Source organism: Falco biarmicus, chromosome 1 (genome assembly GCF_023638135.1).
Source record: "Falco biarmicus isolate bFalBia1 chromosome 1, bFalBia1.pri, whole genome shotgun sequence".
Taxonomy (NCBI): domain Eukaryota; kingdom Metazoa; phylum Chordata; class Aves; order Falconiformes; family Falconidae; genus Falco; species Falco biarmicus.
The window spans coordinates 59,625,779-59,641,893 of record NC_079288.1 but is presented as its reverse complement, the minus strand read 5'-3'; the positions used below and the strand labels follow the sequence as shown (position 1 = coordinate 59,641,893).

Below are 16,115 nucleotides of genomic sequence, written 5' to 3'. Positions count from 1 at the left end.
CACGATACAGAATGGATTTTCGGTCCAGGTGCACGAACACACCGAGCAACTACACGCCGCTTCCAGGATCCCAGCTAGTCTCTCCATATGGACAGTGTTTTCTGGATATAGCAGCCCACTCAGAATGAGCCACAGTGGAAAAGCATAATCATGCCCACAGAGCTCAATCTGCATCCAAGACCATCTGCAATACAAAATGCAGATACACAGGACTATCAGCTCACCATCCTCCTTACCGAAACGGAGAAAACGGGATCAGCCATGCTCTCAGACTGACTGCTGCTTTGTTGTGAGGAAGCCAGACAGTGGGAGTTGAGCTGAGTTCCCCACAAATACATGGTAAAAAGATTCTTGCAAATCTTTCTCACATTATAAAGCTTGCGTCTTCTTGAGAATACTGCAGTTTGGAGAAGCTGCTGTAGCCTATAAAAAACACCTTTAGGACTCAGTAATACGGAGTTTTCCTGGAGTGCAAAACAGTGTCTGAATTTTTTCAGTGACAGCTTATTAAAAGTCCAGCAAATCAGAAAAAATACCTGATTAACAACAAGTGAGCAACAGAGACTCACAACCATGCTTGCAACATGTCATCCTGGAAGAAAGTACATGGGAAAATACAGTCACAATCTCCTTGACACCACCATATTTTCCTGCAATATGCTTTTCCTGTGTGCCAGTTCCATGAGTGAGGATTTGATATGTATTAATAAACATACTGAACAACCTCTTCTCTCACTTGTTCTGTGGCTAGGTAGAGTATAAAGAGACCGATCACTCTCTGTAGGTTGTTTCCCTCGTATCTTTATTTTCTTTCACTCTCAGAATAAGATGGCTCAAGTTCAGTTAAAAACCTACCATCTGCCGTATTTACCTGTTGCAGCTGAAGTCTCTCAAGCAACTTGTAAACTCAAATTTAAACAGAGGCATTAATTAGCACTATAAAAACTGTAACTTAAACCAAAAATGGATAGCCTGAATAGTTCTGCACTGATGAGGGGATATAAACACCACATGGTGCATGTTAGGTCAGGCAAAGCATGCTACAACGAACCAGCAACAATGCAGACAAATTCTCTACTAAATATTGATAGTTCAGGCTAAATATGAGGGTCCATCAATTATGTGCTTTTACCATTGACTTTGAATGAATGTTGTTCAACATTTCCCTCCCTCTGAATATGTACTGTATTCTCCTGAACTCAAGACACTGGATTTTTCTGCCTTCATCAATGAGGGTGACAGGGACACAGCATGAAAGCAGGGAACAAAACCAAACAAGCTCCTCCATCTACAGCTTCCCCCCTGAAGCGGATCCCCTGAGAATGCTGAAAAACACATCACGACCCTGAGAAAGCAGCACTGTAGCAGTGTGACCCTCGCCACCCTGCAGGTAGGTCTTCAGGCTCCACCACAATGTGACCTTTTGAGCGAAAGAGCAGCGAGGGGCCCAGAGCAGCAGCTAGAGAGAGAGAGGGCCAGATGCATTGGTGTGGGCTCTGTGTGGTGTAAGCAACACTGAGATAAACTTGGGTTTTTTTCATTTTAAATGACACACACAAGTCAATTTCTAGCAGCAGCAAGGGAGCCCCTCTGACACCAACAAACACCCAACATAAACAGAATGTGCAACCTGCCATCCCAGTTTTGAGTTTGGCTACAAATGGAATTAAAAAGCAGGAGAAAAGATCGCTCTCCTGTCAGCTCCAGGCCTAGGAGTAGCTGCTGGCTGACTATTCTTTATGATGGCCACTACCTATGCAGCTTTGCATCGCTTGTGCATGTGCGGCATTTCAAATTTGTGTCATGGAAATACATAATTTTTCTCTTGCTTGCAGGTAAGATTAGCCTGTGCCATAGCAGCACGCACTGACCTGTGAACCAGCACATTGCTGCTGGCTGCTTCTAGTGGATCTCGCTGGTCTGACTGTTGCCACCATGGTGCCGTCTATCTTTCTGAAAGCTGAAGCCCCTGAGTTGTGGGATTACACTACAGGCTGCCCTGCCATTGCAGAGCCTCATCCAAAATCTAGAAACTATTAAGAACACCACAAAAGCCAACAGCAGTATGTAAGGGTTTAAATTCTAAATATTATACAGAATTCAAAATTTGTAGCCACATATGAATAATCAACACCAGCATTTTTGTTTAAGCCTGTTAGTAACTCTTGATAGCATCTACCTTACTATGTAGTTTTATGCAGTTACTTCTTGCATTAGTTATGAATATTCATAACTTGCACAAAAACTTTTGTAATATCTCAAGAAAGCTATTAACTACTGATAGTTAATGCCAAGTAAGACAAGTTTTGCTATAATTGTTGGCAGTAGAGTACATGGGTGCAAGATCTTACTTCCCAACAACCCAAAACTGTATTTATATTTGAACGCCAATGAGATTACAGCTTTCATCTGCTGGCTCAAGGGAATCCGCAAAGGCAGTTACATCCCTGTTCATGAGAAGAGTAACATGGCCATAGCAGAAGGAAACGTAACCAACTCACAAGGAAGCAAGTTACAGTATGTGCAGCATTACGAAATGCTGAAGCACCACTATGATGGTTTGCCCAGAATACAGTCATATCAGGGTCTGATCTGTAGCAAAATATACTCACTTTACACTTCCAATGCCATGAAGAATAGCTTGGGATCAGTACTGCAAGGAGCACGCATGGTTTAACAGCTACGACTCAGGTTTAGGGCCTGGGCTATTTGATGTCTCTTTAAATTACTCCAGCTCAGTCAGATATCCAGTGTGTTTACAGCCACAGGGCACTGCATGACCAAGCCTGAAACTTCAGCCTTCAAACTGTGATCTTCTAAGCATGCCTGATTTTATCAGACCAGAAAGACTACAAACACCAAGTATACACCTTTGGGTTCTGATTAAAGCACAGAGACGTAAATACTAACAATGGTTTCATACCCTATAGCATGTCAAACTCTATGGCTTCAGACAAATAATGTTATTTAAAATTACTACAGTAAAGAATACTGGAGAATGCTCTCACAATCAACAGATTAAAATGACAAAAAAGTGGTAGAAAAGTCCGTGTAGAAATTTCAGTGTCTGCCCATTAAATTGGAACTAGCTCCAACTCTGCAAAAAATAGTGTTACCTGCCTTACAAGAAACTGCTTTTGACTGAATGCCACTGCAGCTAGCTGAGAAACTTAACAGTCAGAACTGACTGCAAAAGATACTGCTGTGGTGCCAGTGACGGGAATACATTCTCGCAGGAATCTTGTCTCAAGATTTTTAATAGATTCTCCTTGGTTTAAATGAGTTGCAACTTAGCCTGCAGCAGGTCATCTCCCAAGTCAACTGAGGGCAAAGACCCCAGGAATGTCCCCATTCTGCACCTTCAGCCTCTTTGTGTTGCACCTTTAGCAAGGCTTACACTTTGGGATACTACAGGGAACACATTATGGCTTCAAAAGCTTTTCCAAACCAACAAGCACACTGCCAAAAAATGTGCCACGAACACAAGTAACATGGTGCCAAAATAATTCAGGCCTCATTTAAAAACCGTCTTCAGGAAGGCACTAATAAGAATCCAGGATATCACCAGCAGCACATAAAATTAAAAGGGAATGTGTAAACCAAAAGCAAAGTCCCATCTAACACAGACACAGTGTAGGGCTGAATCATGGCATCTGGTTACTGAACACAAAAGCTCCTCACAAAAGAGCTCCAAGGACTTAATTCAGTTTTCCTGTTTAAACACAGTTCAGGGCTATCCAGCAGTCAAATCAAAGCAGAGGAAGGCAGAAGAGGCACGCTCACCCTTTCACCTCTGGCAGCAGAAAAAACGAGATTGCTCAAGATCTGTAACTGCTGTGTCTCCATTCCCTCCCTCCCTCCCCAAATTCAAGGGACTTCCTGCCTTCAGTTAAAAATACCAGCATGAGTAGTGCTCTGAAAAAACAGCATTATTTACAGAGCTGGGGAATTCATGAGCTCAGTGTAAACTTTAAAAAACGTTGCTGTCTTTTAAGATGCTGGTGACTTGTTAACAACTTTCTGCTAGTTTTGTCCGGAATTTCAAAATTCTGAAAAGCTGCAGGGAAAGGGGGAGGTGGGGAAAGGGCTGCTAAATCCACTGAGAAACTAAGACAAACTCCTAACCTTGCCATTTCACAGGCATCTGTTCCACTTAAAACACGAAGATATGCAAATCAGATACACAGCTTTTATGATATAGTTGTGAAAGATGACTGCCTTTAAGTTTCAACTATTTTATCTGTGTTACCAGCACCAAGTATTTACCTGAGCCACTGATCAAGATCCTTGACTTCCAACGCTCAGCTGATTCAGAATTGCCAGCCTTGGGTACAGTATTCAGGACAAGATGACCATTAATATAAATATTGTGTGAGACGCTGAAGTTATTACAGATGTATTTCTTCCACTGGGCTTGCATTTTTGTTTCAGTTCACTGTTTGCAAACACTTCTTTCAGCTTCTTTCCTTGCCTAGGGCAAAGCAGAGACAGGATCTGCAGAAAAGGAAGCTGAACTACTTTATGGTTATGCAGCAGGTTTGCCATCTTCTCAAATACTTTTAGGCAGCTTAATCCATCTTAATTTATTGCAGTTAACTTAAAACTTGATTATTTGCTAGCACACTTATTCAACTGCATACCCCAGGCTAGCCAAACTCTCTGCCCCACTCCCAGCTGAATCATCACTTGAGCATCCAGCCTCTATCTAGCTGAGCCTGGCGATCAGCCCACCCCTACAGCAAACCTCCCTCTGCCCCGGCACCGCAGCCCTGAGGCACCCCAGCTGCAAACCCACGTTTGTGGTTTGTGCTACCGTGCTCCCTGGACCAGGAACCCTGTCATGACTGTGTCTCACATGAGGGACTCCAGCCTAGCGGGCCGGAGGAGGAGCAGCTGGGGCCACTGAGGTCCCCCGAGTAAATGCTGCCGTGCCTCAGGCGCCTGGCACCTTTGTACTTCTGTTTACTACAAACACGTAAAGGTAAAGGATGTGTTTTATTTAAAAAGTCTTCTTCCACAGACAGCACAATGGGATATGTTCACAGCTGTGCTGTCACTGGCAGAGAGAGGCTGGTTCAAAAAGCAAGTACAGAAGATAAATAAGAAACGGTTCGCATGAGAAGGTACAGATAAGGTCAGGCCCTAGGAAAAAATAAACCTTAAACAAAACCGTAGGAACACTGTCCTGTGAACAGCATGGCATAAGCGCTGCAGGTAAAACAGCCAGCTGCACTGTACGTGGAGAGCACTCATCTCTTCCCACCACGGCACTGACCAAAGTGATACCCTCATGATACATTCAGTTCAATTTGCCAGGAAGAAGACCAATATAATCTTTCCTCCACTCTGGCAAGCATGCAAGACATTTAAAGATGCTTTTGTGATCTCTGAATCAACTTTGTGGTCTCTTACTACACTTTTAAGTACCAATGGGGAGACACTGGGAAAATGAAATCACTGCCTGCTTTGCAGATAAACACAACATTTCTTAAAAGAAGGTAATTTCTTTCTCTCCAACTGACTAGAATGCAAAGACTGAAGTAATTTTGATCTAAAATGATCAGACGGTAAATGTGAAGATAACTGCTTCAAAATTGTTTATCTGAAGCTAAAAAAAGGAAATTATATCTTGCCTGTGTATAATGTACTCAATTTTTCTGTCCTTTTGAAGATGCACCGCCTGTGCTCATCACGATAAATGCAGCTTTTAAAGGTATAAATTTCCCATTTTCACAGTAAACATCTTTTTTCCATTTCAGTCTCAGTAAGTACTGAATGTTTCCTCACCGATAAGGGGAGGTTGTGCTTGCCAATCCTCATCACACAAGCCCAAAGCTATTTGTTTATCCGCACACCGAGGGCTGACACCAGACACTTCTGTACCGAGCAGCAGGCCACTCACCCTGGCCAGAGCCCCTTGGACAAAGAATTAATTTGTGAACTACAAAATCTACCATCTTGAGTAGGCAGGCAGCCAACCAATGTTCATTTTTAACTTCTATTCCTTTCTTCAGCTGTTGTGTTATAGTAAATAGAGTCATTCTAACTTGAGGGACTCATTTTACTAGTGATGGACCTGACCTTCACAGTCTAGATCCGCACCTTCCCAACATTTGGGGATCATGGACTTTGGGTCAAGCATTCCCCTTAAGCCATCTAGCCTCACACCATCACGCCACAGATTCCTCATGTGCTGTATCAGTTACAAACGGGTGTGCAGCAGTACTTTTATAGACCAAGTCACTCTCCACATATCGCAGGAATTAAAGAGCAGCCTGCCTGGCAAACACAAAGTATATTTGGGACAGTGAGTAAGAATACCTGCACTGGATGCGATTTCAACATGATCCAGGACTCATGTGGCAGCCGAGGATGGAAAAAGTCAGAGAACAACTTGCAGACCTGAAAACTGTCATCCTCCCAGCCTCCCTATGGAAGTTGACAGAACAAATAGCTTAATTTTTTGTTGGGCTCCTCAGATTAGCCTGGGATACCAGAAAGGACACAGTGGGCAGCCAGAGGAGTGGCAGAAGTGACCTTACAAAAAGCCACCTCTTCCCCATACAAACCTAATCACCAAGTTATTATATATATTGCATATATATTATGACAGCCAGACAGGACAAGGCAACACAGAAAACCTGTCTCTTCCATTCATCTTTCCAGAAAAGAGCAAAAGAGACAAGAAACCAAACCAGAGCAAAAGCTGGTGTTACATGTCCTTAGGAGGCACTTAATTAACATCATATTTTAACAAGGCCCAGAAGTGAAACACCTTTGGGCTCAGAAGAGCTTGCTGCCTTCTCACCTTGCTGCAGGAACCCGACTCACTGTCAGTGAGTGACCCAATGTGAAGTTCACCTTTGCTGCTGACCTGCAAGGATGCTGTCAGGGTGAAGATGATCCCAGAGAAAGCCAGCCTTTCATTCATTTTCCTTCAGCTCATTTCCCCTCAAGGGGAAGTGAGGAGATAAAGATTTAAACGTTTAACCATGTGTTAAGAACAGATGTACTGTTTGCTTCCTCTCCAATACCAAAAATCTTACTGTGTAAGAAGGACTTCAGAAGGTGAAGTCCTCACCAGGAGAAAACAAAACCCAACCAACCAACACCAAAAATCTATATTTCGCTTTCCTTCCTCTACCACCCCTTCAGAAATTAAGATATTATAATATAAGCTGTAGAATAGGGTCTACGTTTTTGCCCTGTCAGCTTTAAAACATGAAAATGTAAGAAGAAAAAAAAATCAGAAAAAACTCATGCTTAAAACATGCACTGCGTTTGTAAACTGCATTAAGTACTCAGCATTTCAGTGATTTGCAGTAAATCTTCACAGCACCTAAGACACTTGCAAAGCTATTTTCTCAGATATCCTCTAGAGATTTAGTATTAGTCCTTTTACAGGTACATAAAACCTGAACTGAGAGTAAAGGCCTTGCCCAGAGTGCCAGAAAGAACAGTGCCAGATTTGGATGTTCCTGATCTCATGAGCAACAAAAAAAAATTACTCAAACTTACAGCACTGTTTCTATCACATCATCCACTTCAAACAAAATTATAGCATCATTTTCTGTCATCTACTTTATTAACCATAGAGCATCCAATACAGGTATCACTTCATGGTATGACTATTCCTATAACCATTCTAGATTTTAAAAAATATATTAAATAAATAAACAGTGTCGCTATCCTGTTATCGACAAGAAGTTAAATAAATTTTTGTTTTCCTTTATCATAAGCCTGTTGCATATTTTTGGAGTAATGTACTTCCCAGCCTTTGGGAAGCACAGCCTATTTATTACTCCTGCATCACCTATGAGAAAGCTCTTTGGGAAGTTTGTTAAAATATTACACAGATTCTGCTATAGATAGTAAAGGTAGACCAGCATTTCAGTTTTAGGGGTCTCTTTACACTTTCTGCAGTAGCACACTGCTTGTACTTACCACACAAAAGCTCCAACTTCTTTATTGGAAAAGCCTGTGATCCTGAAGAGCACGACTACACTCTTTCCAGCCTTGCAGGAGTGGGTTTTCATTTCCTTTCTTAGGAATTGCCGTATTCACACAAACACCAAAGACACACCTCTGTCGACACTTACTCAACAGTAGGCATAAAAGCATCCTAATATTCTATGCAAGGAGAGATGATTTGATCTACACATCCCAATTTACTGCTTTTCTGTCATCTGCCCTGGTGGAAAAAAACACTGACAATTTGGGGAAGTCACACTGTTGATGCCGATTTCAAACACTGAGTGAGAATGTTCATTAGAAATTTCCTAAGCCTCCAACAAAATAAGTGTTTTGCAGGTAACTATACATGCACGCACAAAAGTATCTCACAACCCACTGAGTCACTACAGAATCTGTACTGGAGAGAGAAAATGCAGAAGAGCAGTATATGAGAGTATGTGCAGAAGCACTAAGGATCACGAATTTCTGTGCTATGTATCACATCCCTCCCCAGAAGTGTATTTATCAGAGAAAACAGCTATCTCAATGCCAGATAAGATTAGACAACAGCAAATGGCTAGCAGCCACTCCCAATGCCTTCCTGTTATTCTGGCATAGACACAGCATCAAAGGCAAATAAAAGAACTTGCTGAGAGAGGCACATTTCTTATGGCAAGTGCCAGAGATGTTCTAAATGGCTTTTTAAAGGCTTTTAGAAATTAGTATTTGTACCAGTGAACAGTACTTCCACAAACAGTTTAGTGGGTTGTATGCTTCTGTTGACATACCCAGTATAAATACAAGGTTTCTGTTTAGAAAACAAGACTTGAATCAACAAACTAACTTTTGTTGTGCAAGGCTTTCAAAGGGAAGAAAGACGGGGGGCGGGGGGGGAACACTGGCCCAGTGGCCACAAATTACTCCCAGTTCCTGGATTCAATTAGATCTGAATTTCCAAAGGACCCCAGTAGGCCGAAAATACAAAGCAGGGACTTAAACCACATTTATGTGAAATATTCAGCTGCATAAGACACACTCAATGATAACTCACTTCTCTGTAGCTGCCTGGGATGTCCTGGGGTTGTTGCTTTGACAGAGTACCCTAGAAACTCCAACAGCAGAGTACGTGCAAAAGAGAAAGGGGCAAAACAAAAAAACCCAAATGAAAGAACACATTTCCAATTACCCTGTGGCTATCGGGACACATTTAGATTCATGCTTATAAGACTGTATAAAACTGGAGGACAAAGTGGATAGGTATTATGCTGGGAGCATCATGGTATTTTGGGAGTAAGAATAACTATAAAAACTAACAGGAAAGACAGGAAAAAAGTTCAAGTCAGCCTGAGGAACTGAGTAGTCAACAACTTATCAGCTGAAAGCACTAAAAGAAACATTTTTTATAGTTATGGATGACACTGGAACTGACAAAAAAACCACCCCAAAATAAAATACACTCTGCTTTCTGCAGATAAACAAAACCAATGACTCTCCTACTGGCTGCAATTCGCAACTAGGATGAAAAAACCCCTCAGTAACAAGCATATATGATATCCTAAGCAAGGAAGAAACCAAAACCATAACATTTTTTCACAGAAGCCTAGCTTTTGCAATTTGATCTTGCCAGCTTACACACGATTTTTCCCCTCACCCATGTGTTCCAGTGGCACAATTGTAAGAGAACTCTGCACACAAAAATAGAATGCATTCTGAATTAATGATGTTAAATAAACTCACATTTTGAAAAAACTGAAGTTTTCTCATTTTAATTCCCTCACTCATACTTCTTGAAAGCAAGCCCTGCCTTTTGCAGGAGAAATGTCACCACTTTAGCATCTTCATACAGGATAGAAATAGTTTTAGCTAGAATGGGGCTGCACAACCTACTTTTAAGCCAGGAGAAACTGCATAACCCAGGCTTCATTTTCCACAGTTGCCAACCATCCCAAGTGGTGTAAGTATGCTGGTACAGGTGTCCAATGGGAATCTCACATATACAGACGGCCACAAAAAGCAACACAATTTTAGACCATTTGGATTCAGCATTACAGAGAAACTATGATCATCTAAAAAAAATTAAAATAATCCACTCCCTTCAATATTTCCTAGCTTAGAAGGTTTATGGATATACAAAAAATCCCAGCAATTTTAAGCTTTGATTCTCTGTTAACACATCTGTTACCCACTTCGATACGGCAAGGGAAGCTCTTCCTCCTGCAGAGCAGTGCAAGCAGGGCATTTCTCTCAGTGAGAGCTGCAGGAGTTAAAACGTGCAAGTGAAGAGGAAGCGAAAGAACTGGCAACCTTTAGGTTTCGCCCCATGCAAAATATCTGCAGCATTACAAATATGGGACTCTTAACAAAATGAACCACGCCCTTATGGGATCAAAACTACGTGTAAAAAGAAAGCCTGTCCAAAGAACACAATATAACATGCTTTGCTTAGTTTGAAAAACTATGTGTCTGTCTAAGCATTAGCCACTTTAAAAAAAACCACACACACAAAAAACTGCACATAACAAAACTCAACTTTACAAAATAAAAAGGAATTTGTAAAAGCATTGCTCTGAAGGCAAAGACGTTACCCACAGCCATCAGAACAGTGTGGATTTTGTCTAAAATTGAAGATGAAAAGCTAATAATTAAGGATACAGCTCTTTAGGACAGCAATCCCTGCTTTTACAGAAAGATTACAGCAAATTAACCATTGCAATAATGGTTTGTTTATCCCCACAGCAGTGTATTTATCAGTTGAAAACACAGCCCACAAATACAATGCGTACTTACGCACCTGCCCATCAACACAGCAATACCTGAATATCTCACAGCATGTGACAACTAACTACAGTACTACAACCCTGCCCGGCCACTGAAGTATCACCTCCAGCTTTACAAATGGAAACCTACAATCAATGCCCCAGAAGGTTTTTTGGCAAACTGATTCCCATCGCCAAACACGGCATAAAACACGTTGGAGAATGTGGCCAACAATGGCACCAGATGACATCAAAGGCAAAGGCAACAAGTGACCAAGCCCTGCTTTCCTCAGCCCCACACAAGCACGCCAACCTTTCCTTCCAGAGCTAAAGGCAAAATATTTGTTCACCCAAATAGCAATGGCAAGCAGCAGAGCTAGCAACACAAAACAGCAATGACAACAAAACAAAAAATACACCAGAAAATACTGGTGAAAAAAATATCAAATAATCACAACAGTGTTTGCAATGGACAAAATGTACATAATCCATAAGCCTGCATTACATCAATATCTAAAGAGGTAAACAACTGCAATAACAATTGGGACATTTTTTTTTATTTTCGCTAGCTTGAAATCACAGCTACAGGCCATTCATTTAATGTTTATGAGAAAAAATATTTTAGCTGCCTGAACTGTTCTGCAGACACAGTCAAAAAATCAAAAGGTACCCGAAGATGAAAACAGGAAGGGGGAAATCAGTAAACATGCTTCATTATCTGTCATGCTAGCAATTCTGTAGAAAACCTAGAACAACAGATCGCATATATAAAAAGCATTTCATATTAATTCCAAAAATTTCTGCTTAAGAAATCAAAAAAATCTTGCATTAAACACTTTTCCCAAGTAGAATTTTCCTTAAGGTTACAACATCCATCCCCTTAACCTACTCAGTACAGGAATTTAATTCCCGAGTCACATCACTGTTGTGCTCCATCCCACAAAGTAACAGGGCTGATCATTTTTCTACACTTTCTTATAATGGCAGCACTGCCAAAGCGAGAGCTTTCCCTCCTCCTCCTCCTCCACCTCTTCTCTTTTTTGGTCTTTTCTTGAAGCTTTATCAGCTTTCAGTCTCATGTCAGAGCCTCAGAAAAGCACGAAGCTTGCCTGGAAAGCCGTACCCTGGAGAAGTTAGAGGTGACAAACTGAATACGTAGGTAGCATCAGCGTGTGCTGAACGACAGTGTGAACGCTCTGAGTGAGGGGCAAGATGTTTTTAGCACGCCGTGCTTGTCCCTTCGAAGGCTAAGGAGGCTAAGTCAGTATTTCTCTCAACCCCCTTTCTTAAATGTCCTCACATACACGTGTGACAGCGAAGAAGGGCCGTTCGCATTAACAGAGCCGGGGCAAATTAATACCGTGGAATTCTGTAACGCGGTTTTGAACAGTCTGCGCAAAAATCCTCGGCAAACAGCGGAGTTCGCCCCGCACAACTCCCGCGCCCAGCGGCCCCGCAGGCGCCGGCCCCGCTCACCGCCCGGCCCCCCCCGCCGGTGCCACCGCCCCCCCAGCGGCGTCCCTGCTGCCCCGGCGGCGCGGACGGGGCTTTGCCGTGTGGCGACGCCCGCAGGCACACCCAGCACCTCTGATAGGAAAAGCGATACGCGAACACCCAGCCGGGCCCCCCCGGCGGGCAGCGGCGCCGGACCCCACCGATCCGCCGGGTTTTCCCTCGCCCTTCCCGGCCCCAAGACCCCCGGGGCTGCCCAACGCCGCGGGAAGTTCAGAGGCACTCGGACTTCGTTATTTTTACACGTACAAGGCAGCGCCACGACAGCCCATAAGGAAAACTTTTTTTTTTTTGGCGCCCCTGTTCCGTTTCTCCCGCTTTCCGGCCGCAGCCCGTGACTCACCCGCTCCCCTCCCGCTCGGAGGCACAACCGCAACGGAACCCCGCACCCACCCGCGGGCAGCAGGCGCCGGTCCCGAGCCCTTCCGAGCCCGCCACCCGCGGCGTGACGCGTTCCCTGCCCGCCACCGGCCGCCCCGGGGCCCGTCCCTCGGCCTCCCGTCTCCCCCGGCCCCGGGTGAGCCCCGGAGCCCCTCCGGCTGCAGCGCGGCCCGGATCACCCCAGCCCCGCGCTGAACTCGCCCAAGTTTTGTCCCGCCGCCGCGCCTGAGGGCGGCCGCGGGGAGGCTGGGGGGGGGCGGCCGGGCGCCCGCCGCCTTGAGGGGCAGTCCCGCCTCGCCCCGTCCCGTCCCGCGGGCAGCGCGCCCGCCCCCCGTCTCACCTGAGGCGCTGAGGCCAGCGGGCAGCCAGCGCGCCCGCCCCGCAGCCCCGGGGGCCGCCGCTCGCAGCCGCTCCGCACGGCCCGCCCCAGCCCCGCCAGCATGGCCCCGCACCGCCGCCGCCTCCGGCGGGTACCGGGCCGCCTCCAGGCGCGCTCCGCCGCGGCTCGGGGCGGGCGGCGCTGGCTGCCGCGCCGGGTGTGGGCGAGCCCAAGGGGAGGGCGGCTCCTCCGGCAGCGGGGGGGGCCGTACGCCTTTCCTCTTCGCCCTCCTGCCAGCCGCCGCGGAGGAACCCGGCCGGGCCGGGCCGCGCCGCTCCCTCCGTCCCGCGGGGCAGGCGCTCGGTGCCGTTACCGCGGTGGCTCCCGGGGCGGCTCCGCTGGGCGCAAGCCACGGCCCTGGGTACGGGGTGGTGGGTACGCCCCTCTTCTGCATCTTTTTGTTCAGAAATCATGAATTTCGCTTTACCTGAACACCTGCCTCTGCCGCCGCAGTTACTGCCTTGTTTGAGGACAATATTAGCTACGCGCTCTGCCTCGGTGCAATAAACACAATCTGGTAACACAGAAACAAACAGCAAAGCACAAAAGAAAAACACTTTGAGAGTTGGTTATTTTACAGGAAACTTCTATCACCAGTGGCAGAGCAATTAGCAAGCCTTAACCCTTTTGTAGTCAGTCATTGGCGTGACAGCACCTTGTCCCACAGAATCTCCATGCCCACAAGCACAGGTGTTCTTGTTCAGAAGGCACACAGCCTTATCACAGCCTAATCATCATCAGCCAGCTACAGGAGTCCAACGACAAAACGAATCAGAAGCCCAATTATAGGATGATGGAAATCATTCAAGGAAACAAGTATGCTTAGATGTTACTTCAGTTGCAATTACAGGGAAGCCAGAGAGCCCTTTTCCTCATCCTCTGTCTTGTTTCTTTTACCAGTTCTTGTAATGCTTCCTTGTTTGTTCACAGATACCTTTCCAGAGGTGGAGGGTAAGGAAGAGAACACTGAAAAAACTTGACAAAACTCAAAAGTTCGCACCTGTGCAACAATACCAAACCCACGGCAGATAGCTTGAAGGTCTGCCCCTAAGGCAGTTCTGTGCTGTCCTTCAGTAAACATGATTTTTTCCTCCCACTTCCAGCAGCCCCTGGAACAAAACTTTCCGATGTATCTTACTTGAAAACAGACAACTAGAGTTTTTTCTTTTAACTATTGCATACTATAGTTCAAAACAGAAAATATAATGGAATGGAATAAAGTTATGTGCTACATCTTCCAAAAAACCATGTCTACTGAGATTTAACTCACATTTGGTGATGAGAAGCTGCTGCAAAATCTCTTCAGCAGCCAAGCTGAACAAGCCAAAATCTCAAGCCTTGCTTGGAGAACTCCAGGTAAAGCCATTACAGTAATAGTACACAGTAAACCAGCCTGAATTTTCCCAAAAGTCACATGGATGAAACGCAAACTCCTATGCTTTCAAGAGGGAAGCACACAAAACTCTTTTGCTCCTTCTGGACACGGTAACAGCAGTGGCCATGCAATGTAAAGACAACACTTTTTCACCAGGGAAAACTGTTTCCTTCCAGTGCGCAGAGCAAAAATCTCTTTTCAAAGTACAAAAGAGCTCACTGTAAAATGTTAGTTCTGCCAGTACTAATATACTAATCCTCCTGCTCTAGTAAAGGAAGAGATCTATTACCAGCTTGCATAGAACATAGACAAAAAGATCTGCATTTTCCATGGAGCAGTGGATCATGCCTGTAAGATATCCTGAACAAACTGCTGGAAGGTGTGATGCCACACGGGAAAAGACTTTGACTCCAATTACAGAGATAAATTCTTACTTAAGGAATTAGAAGTGCTTGGACTAGGCAGAGGATCATAAATTATACTCTTATTACAGATCTGTCAGGCTGTCTAAGTTGCACTGGAGCATTAAGTCAGTACAGCAGAGACCTGAGTCACAACGATAGGGAGGCTGCATCATCCACAATCATCTTTTCCCTCCCTCTAAGACTTTTTACTGTCTCCTTGTTTGCTTAGACTTTCTCGTATGCTTTCTCTTGCTTGTAAATTTATCTTTGATGCATTGTAAGCATAAATTCCTACAAAAATAATTAGCACATTTAGGAACTTGATACAGGAATGACACATCCCATCACCTGATAGGCACAAAAGTCACAAAAAACTATCGCAGCTGAGTTGTAAGCTATTCAGGTGGGGATTGCACACACAAACATGGCTTGCACTGGATGGGAAAATCCATGCACAGAATATGGTTCAGAGCCTATCTCCCATAAAGGTGCAGATGAAGAACAAACTGGCCCGAGAGGGAACGGCTGCAGCTTGACATTTAAATTGTCCCCAGCGTGACAAGAGAGGCCAGCTCGCTAGGAATTAACTTAGAATAGCACCTATTGCAACAACTGTTGTTTGACTACATTAATTAATGTTAAAAGTCACAAGTTCAATGTTAAGTTTGTACTAGTTATGGAAGCAGTGTATCAGTTTTTAATTTCATATTCCCCGTACAATTTTAGCAGCCCATTAGGCCTTTGTGCAGCAGGTACCAACATCAGCGCAACTCTTCAGCGAAGAACCTTCTTTACAACCCCAGGGAATGTAGGGTCCCAAAGAGAAGAGTCCTGCTAGTTTCTAGGTCCCTATCACCAGTGTCTCTTCTGGAGGAGTAAAATGAAGTTTATACTCCCCATCCCTCAAGGTGCTGAGCACTCAGCACCTTGCAAGAACAGCCAGCTGAAACAACAGGAACGGTTCATACAGGGTGGTGTGAATGCCACAGGCATACTTTGAATCTTTGCCAAGAGTTTATTTGGCTGCCCAGTTGTGAGTATGCATCTCTCGGGACAAGCAGCCGCACAATTGCTGCCGTTGACACAAGGGAGGCAGTAGGTGTGTGGGGACCAGGCAGAGATTGCCTTTTCGGCACCCCTGTACGGGGAAATCAGCCTCAGCTGCTGCTGCACCCACAGCTCCAGGGAGAAATACACAACACGCACCCCCGAAAAATATGGGTAGAGATCTCCCATTGGGAGTTTCCCAAGTCTGGAGCCATTCCAGACCCAGCTCCTGCTCAAGGCAGGGTCATCAGAGAGCAGTAGCATGATGTAAAAGTTCATCTGTTCCCTCTTCCCTTGATACACCACCT

General features: G+C 44.8%; 1 protein-coding gene across 2 annotated transcripts in view; it reads right to left on the bottom strand.

The window, feature by feature from the left end:
- Positions 1-13,226, bottom strand: part of MCUB (mitochondrial calcium uniporter dominant negative subunit beta) — a 52,870-nt gene extending 39,644 nt beyond the window's left edge. The window contains exons 1-2 of one of the 2 annotated variants that reach the window (XM_056328636.1): positions 12,943-13,226; positions 6,322-6,429 (exon numbers count right to left, since the gene is read on the bottom strand). In XM_056328636.1, coding sequence (XP_056184611.1) covers positions 6,322-6,429; positions 12,943-13,044 — 210 coding nt within the window. In that variant the 5' untranslated portion in view covers positions 13,045-13,226. The remainder of the gene's footprint in view (positions 1-6,321; positions 6,430-12,942) is intronic. The other variant, XM_056328646.1, reaches the window with a different exon arrangement.
- Positions 13,227-16,115: the final 2,889 nt, after the last annotated feature.